Genomic DNA, 7,162 nt, shown 5'->3' on the forward strand with positions numbered 1-7,162 from the left:
CCACAGTGCTGACAGAAGAAACGTCTCTGGATTTTACAGAAACCCATGTCCTCTTCTACTATCCAGCCCTGCCAGTCCCACCAGGTCTCCCTCACAACCTTCAGTGGTGTCATGAATCTAGGAATCCCCCTGCTCACTCACAGTGGGAGCATTGTGAACATGGCAGCTGCTCTGGCCTCATTCCATGGTCCAGACAGAGCTCCCAGGGTTTTGACTGTCAAGTAGTGAATCAACTAGAGCTACACAAATACTTATGTAACTGATGGCCATATAAGAAGACCTTGAAGACTTGCTAAGGCCACTGTGACCTCATCTGAAGATTGCTAGTTTAGCTTTTTTTTCTTCTAAGCCATTTTGATGTTTTAGTGGACTAGTCTTTGCCAAGAAGGCATAGCTATGGGGGAAGAGCAGGTGGGGAAACAATTCAACAACAGAAGTATAAAAATCTCCACAGTTTATAGAACTTATTTCAAGGCCTCCTAAAAACTGAAAAGATGTGACTTTTAAAAAGTTTAAAGCACACAACCTCAGGTCCTTTGTCAGTGACTGAGATACAAGTATTCCAGGGAAGGTGTGTGTTTAACAACATGCAGAGGACATGTGCAGCACTTTCCAGCAGAACCTGCTGCAGCTCCAGCAATGTAATCTTTCTAACTGGCAGCAGTGAACTGCAATCAAGCACCTGCCACTGATCCTCCAAACACAAAGAGAGCTGGAATCTGGATCCAAATTTTATGGTTTAAAGTCATAAATAATCACCAGAATCCTTCAATTGCAAACTTACACTTTTGTCTATAACAAATGCAATCATCTTCCAGCTCCCTTCTTAAGTTTGTAGGGCCTAGAGAGTAATTTTTATGATATACTCCTTAAAAATTCAGTTCACCAATGTACTGAAATGTAAGAGGCATTTCTGGGCTTATAAGATCTGACTCTTGTTTATGCAAAGGTTCCCTGGCATGACTCTAGCATTGGGACACGAAGCTGAATGAGAGTCGGGCACAAAGAGGACATGTAACACATTGCTTTTAAATTGCCTAGAAATGTTTTCATTGGAAAAAGGATCATGAAAATATTGGAGAACTGAGATAAAAACCAGACCATTGGTTTGTATTGTCCTCCTGGTTTCAGAGTCTGTAAGCAGGAAAGTCTGAGTTTGATGTACTTCATCAAACCTTGTAGAACAATGCAGGGAACATTCATGAGGCAAAGCAAACTTCAAATCAAAGCTTTGTGCCAGGGATGTTTTATCCCAAGCAGTATATACACTGCATTTATCTGTATTTATGTGTACGTTTGTGCATGTGCGTGTGCATATAGTTGCATATGGATATAAATGGAGTGTTGTATATACGAACTGTCAGTCAGCATTTCATCACCACAGAGAAATAAACAGAAAACCCAAACTCACTAAGCCAAGATTTCTCAACATGAGTAAGACTGCAATAAAAGCCCTACTACAGAGAGGTAGGGCTGCAGGACTCAAAACATACACATTTTTTCGCTTTCTGTAGCTGGATCCTATATTTGTCTTTAATTGGACTTAACCCAGAATAGCCTTCAAAATTCTCAATATTTGAGTTTCACGCTGATATCTTCAATCTGAAGTCCTTAATAATATGTAGGACTTAAAAATCCATGTCCTTCTCAAAAGTTTTGGGAGAGGACTGAAATAATGTCCTCGGGATCCAGTTTATTAAAGTGGCCAGAAGACAAAGTATAGCACAGCAATGGGGAATAACTCAGGTGGAGGCACTTCTGCAGCTCTGTGGGCTAATTCTCTAGAGAGCGAGCTTGAAGACTCATGAATGACAGAGTTATCTAGCTGGAAGGACTGACCCTAAGGGAACTGAACAGTTTGATAGGAAGAGATGCAAATAGGCACATGTGTTGATTCAAAGAAGCCTGAGAAGTTTTACACATGCGCCGTGTGTAGCAAAGACAGAGTTCAGCCACTGCTTTTACTGATGACCAAATCAAACCTATTGTCCAAGAAATTTCAGACCAAGAAGGCTGAGGATGGTATTAGATATCGGAAAAGTGAAGCGCAGTGTGGCATAATCATTTGTCTTCAGTGAGTGTTGGCTTTACAACCTGAGATTGTACAACTCTTTTCTTGGAGATCCAGCTGAGAGGTGGCCTAGTATTAGAAGGTTCAAATTTCAGACTATGCTTTAAGTTGGACAGGACTGTGTTGGTGTTACGGATTAACAGCCTGACATCTGTGAGCTCTGCTTTTGGCTCTTTTTAAAAATATGTTTTTGTTTGTCCTGATGCTACACATACTCTTGGAAGCCACAATGTTGAGATATATGATCAAAATTCAAAGATCCCAAACTTTTGTGCAGTTTCTCACTCTGAGCTTTTAATTTAGCTAAGTATTAGTTAAAAAGTAACTAACAGGCATTATTTTAAAAATTCAGTCAAGTTCAATTTTTTCAAATGTGTGCCTTTTGTCCACTTCCAACATGCTGAGGAATGTGAGTCTGCTAGCTCTGCACAGCCCCTACAGCTGGAAGAATGGGGAGGGGGAGAAGAAAGTTGTCTTCTGCTCAGGTCTGGGAATGATCAGCAGAATGATTGATTGAAATGGTTGAAATCTTAGCTTGGCATCTTAGCTATTTGTTTTGGAATATGGAGCATGAAAGCCAAAGCTATGTTTGTAACACTGACTGTTGGACAATAACTGTGAAACAGGCCAGCTTGCAGTGGAATAATTGCAAGAAAACAGCTCCCACAATAATATTTTTAAAGAGCTGTTTTGCAAAGTGTACCTTTCAGGATATGTGCCATCTGCCAGAAAAAACATTTGTACTACAGCTAAAACTGTTTCCTGTCTCAGGTGAAGTGTTTTTTTAGATAAGTAGTTAGAAAAATGTACAACACTATTAAACCCTGGGACAAGTAATTCAGACCATGCTGAGTTTCTCAGGCTTGAAAACTTACCATACTGTTACAGTTTAATAAAAACAGCAGAAGAAAAAAACAAAACAAAATAAAGTTTGCATGAGATCTCTGAAGATGTCTAGGAGATTTGAATGCTGAATTCCCATCAGAAAGAACAGCAAATATAACAACCCTACCTCAGGGCATCTGATCATACGCCTTTGTGCATATCCTCAGTCAGACAGGCGCTAGTACTGCCAAGCCACCTGGCTTCCTTCCAGTTTTAGGACACCAGCACCAATATAAAACAAGTGTGCCAGCTGGCAGGACATGCTGAGCATCGAAATGTGGTAACATTGGCAAGCACCCCAAAGCAATGAATGGATGTAATCCACACTGGAGCCTCATTTTATCGATCATAACTATACAGAGGCTGACATCTACACATCCACTGGAAAAAAAAAAATCTACTGGCTATGTGGTAGTTCATGGAAGCAACTGGGAAGAGGTTTTAGCCTAATTCCTCGCTACCTGTATGTTTGTGCTGCTTGTAAGATTTCCACCACGAGGCTGTGAAACCTTTCCTGTTGAAGATGATCGTTTGGGTCTAGATATTCTACCTCTTAAACAAAAGCACCAAAAAAGAATAATACAAAACCACCGTAAACTTTCTGTTCTGCATATTCCTACTAGGAGGGAGATATGACTTCAAATAAGATTCAGATGAACGAGTTACTTACAATGAGCCGCCTTTTGCCTTCAAAATATTCCAGGAGGTCAGTCACTGATTTTCTGGGAGGTTGTAGGAAAGGCTTTTTGTTGGGCTTGGGGTAATCCTCATTGTCAGTCCTGCTCCCCTTCTTGTTCTTCTTGCTACGGTCTTTGTCCTGCTTGCTCTTTTTCTCAGCTTTGTCCTTTTTGGACTGCTTGTCACCCTTCTGCAGCTTGTCAGGTCTGTCCTTCTTCTTCTTCTTCTCAGGTTTATCCATTCGCTCATGCTTCTTTGATTCTTTCCCTTTCTTTTGGGGAATATTTCCTGCTGCAAACTCTTCCTCTAAATGTGAACTAGCAGGTTTGCTCGTATCATATTTATCTTCATATTCATTGCTCAGTATCTTTTCTTGGGCTTTCTTTTTTGGTGATTTAGTCTTAATTGGTTTGTGTTGCCCTGGTGTGACATTCAGGTCCCTATGGTTATAGTCCTTTCTGTCTGTTCGGTTATCTTTAAATCTACCCACATTTGCCTTTGTATAGTGCACTGAAGGAGCTGTTGGGACTTCTGTGAAACTGTCATAGCGGGTGGCTTTGCTTGCTTTCCGTGTGGCTGCCGAGTGTTTCTCCAAGTGACTGCGCTGCCGGTCCCTGCGGTTTGCCTTCCACACGGGAGAGTAGAAATCCTCAGAGGCTGTAACTCGTGGCGTGGTGGTGTCGGGGGCTACTGGCAACCTGTGGTACTCCGTGGTGGAATGTGACTTTGTGGTCCAGGTCCTCTGCGTGGTGGGGAGGGGTGTAGTTGTTGTTGTAGACCGGCTTACTGTTGCCACTGCGTGGGTAGTGGTGCGGGTAGTTGTGGTGGTGGGAGGGAAGGTAGTGGTCCTTATTGTAGGCAGAGGCATGGCCACTGTGGTTGTCATTGGTTTCCTCACTGTTTTGGTTCTTGCTGGCTGATTATTGCTCTTCCTTGGCTCATCCTTCCTTGCTGACACCTGGATATGTCCACCACCAGGGGTAGGCTGGGTGCTGCCCCCATTATTGCCTTCCTCAACCACTTGTCCCTCCACCCCTGCTGCTTTGCAAGTCTGGATGAAGCCCTTCTGCCTCATCTTCTCAATTTTTCTGATGGGGCTCTGATCAATGACTTCATACATGGCCTCTAGCCTGACTGGGTAAGGGTACCTTTCCTCCACCTGCAGAGTTTTCTTCAGCAGCACCATGCCAAATTTCCCCTTCTCCAGTTTCAGAAAGCTCATGAGCTTAGGGATGAGGGCAGGATCTAGTGGCTGCTCCAGGATTTTGCCTTCATTGGTTATCCTTCTGACCTTTCCCCCTTCTTCCCCTTCTTCGTGGAACAACACAATCTGCTGGATATGCCTCTCAGCCAGTTCGCAGTAGACATCATTTTTCAGCAGGCTCATCATGAGCCGGTAGTAGCCCTCAGAGGCATGGGGGGCAGAAATGACCCACACCCGATTTTTCCCAGCAAAGCTGGCCAGGACATTGGGGGAACTTGACCCTGAAGGGAAACGTACCACTCGTGACTGTGAGGCAGAGGATATCCCTTCATCCTTAATCATCTCAGACTTGGAGTATTTGGCTGCAGCTGTGAGTCTCTGTACCCGGCGCATTCTGGTCCCCACTCCCCTGGCCTGGGAACGCACTTCCCCTTGCAGGAGGTTGGCAGGTGCCTTTGGAGCAGCTGAAGAATCCCTCTTGGTGACGGGGTGTTGGAGGTTTGGACTCGAAATCCTCAGGGATGCTCCAGACCTTCTGTGGAGGTTGCTTGGAGCCCTGTGAGCCAGGGACACTTTCCTAACCCCATGGCTTCCTGTCTCTGTTAGTCTCCCCATCTTCTCAGAGCTACACACTAGCCACGCTGCCCACAGCAGGGCTAAGCTGAGAGCTGGCCTCCAGTTCATTGTGCAATCTGCTTGAGGGGAGGAGGAGAAAGAGAAAAAGCTAGATGTTAATAGTATGATGATACCTTGCGAAAGTGATAGAAAAAGCAAAGCACAGACTGGCTAGTTTTTGTGATTTAAAAACACTGATTACACCTCAGTCCTGCCCTGGTGGCTTTGTACAGTTTACAGTTATTTTTGGAAAAAAACAAAATGGATCATTTTATGCAAAAATGAGATCATCTGTCTGTAACATGACTCTGCCTCTCCAAAAGGACTCTGTGATCTGCGTCCTTCTCTCTCTCTCTCTCTCTCTCACGCTCTCACTTACACACATGCAAAAATGCAAAGAGAAAGGATCCAATACGTAGAGAGAAAGCTAAGAATTTGGCTTGAGACTTACACTCTCAGGGAAGTTCCCCTTCCAGAGATGAGGTTTCACGTCTTTTTCCTTTAAAAGGAGACCGATGCCATACAGCTTTGCTGCTGCCCAATGATTTATCTCTACAAAGCCCAACAGGTCCCAGACCTTGTGTGTCTCCCAGTGTAGCTTTTAATTTTCTTTCTTCTTCACCTTCTTGACAAGTGGGATGAGGTTAGCGGAAATTTCCTTTGGGATCTCTGCTTCTCCATTTACCTGCAGGTCTGGCGCTTTGCTGTACGGGTTACCCACATAGGCAGGGATTTCATTTAAGAAAAGGGAACTCGCAGCTGCTCCAGGTCTCTCGCTTTTAAATTTCCCAAGCCTCCTTCCCACTCCTTGCTTCCTCAGTCCCGTTTAGCTCCTTTGTTTCCAGAGGAAAGCACCAGCATTAATATATTTTCCAGGCTGAAGGAAAACACAGGAATGTGATGCTGGAAAAAAAAAAGACGCTTCCTTTCCCCCTTCCTCCACACTTTGACAAAAGCAAATTGTAAAAGACTAAAAAAAAACTTCTTGGCTGGCCACAGTCCCAGAAATGTCAGGGTAACCCCAGCCCTGCTCTGAACCAGCCTCAGACAACAGTGGCCACTGGAAATGGGGGAAACTTCACTCAGGATTTAACAGCTCAGCAGAACCCGCCTCCGACACAGGGAGGGAGGAGGAGGAGGAAGGCTCTGGGGGCTGAAATACTGCACAGCATCACAGAGCACTTCGGAGAGGGTGACTCCAGCTTTTAACTCTTTCCTTCACACATCTCAGCTCTCTGGTGTTCCACAACCTCGGTTTTCTCTTTCCTTCCATTAAACAGACACGTTTGGATAAAAAATAGCCCTGTGAGAAGCACGTTTCCCTATCAGTGTCGATAACGGCTCTGGCATTTAAGTGCTATTGTTTTTTAACCCCAAGATTTCTGCCTCCTGTTCCCCTTTTCCTTGTCTCTTTGCTTTCTGGGAGTTCTCCAGTGAAATCCAGTTTCTCTTCACTTTCTGACTAATGTCTCTTGTGTGTCGATATAGATTTTTCTGCAAACAGAGTGTGGGCATGTCTGTTGTTAATTTGTAGTTTTTAAGGAGATTAGGATGTTGCCTTGATTATTCTACTAAAATTAGAGTTGTATATGTTTCCCATGAATGTGCAGTGAAAAAAAAATAAAAGAAAAGGTGCAAAAATACTTACAGAGACAAGGGTAAATACAGGGTCACGTCCTTTGCTCTCCCTTCATGGTGTAAATGACACC

General features: G+C 43.9%; 1 protein-coding gene across 1 annotated transcript in view; it reads right to left on the reverse strand.

The window, feature by feature from the left end:
• Positions 1-6,507, reverse strand: part of LOC104271475 (coiled-coil domain-containing protein 80) — a gene marked incomplete at its 3' end in the record, with an annotated part of 6,951 nt that extends 444 nt beyond the window's left edge. The window contains exons 1-2 of the mRNA XM_009866156.1: positions 5,905-6,507; positions 3,627-5,530 (exon numbers count right to left, since the gene is read on the reverse strand). Of these exons, the coding sequence (XP_009864458.1) occupies positions 3,627-5,522 (1,896 nt within the window). The remainder of the gene's footprint in view (positions 1-3,626; positions 5,531-5,904) is intronic.
• Positions 6,508-7,162: the final 655 nt, after the last annotated feature.

Source organism: Apaloderma vittatum, unplaced genomic scaffold (assembly GCF_000703405.1).
Source record: "Apaloderma vittatum isolate BGI_N311 unplaced genomic scaffold, ASM70340v1 scaffold4093, whole genome shotgun sequence".
Classification (NCBI taxonomy): domain Eukaryota; kingdom Metazoa; phylum Chordata; class Aves; order Trogoniformes; family Trogonidae; genus Apaloderma; species Apaloderma vittatum.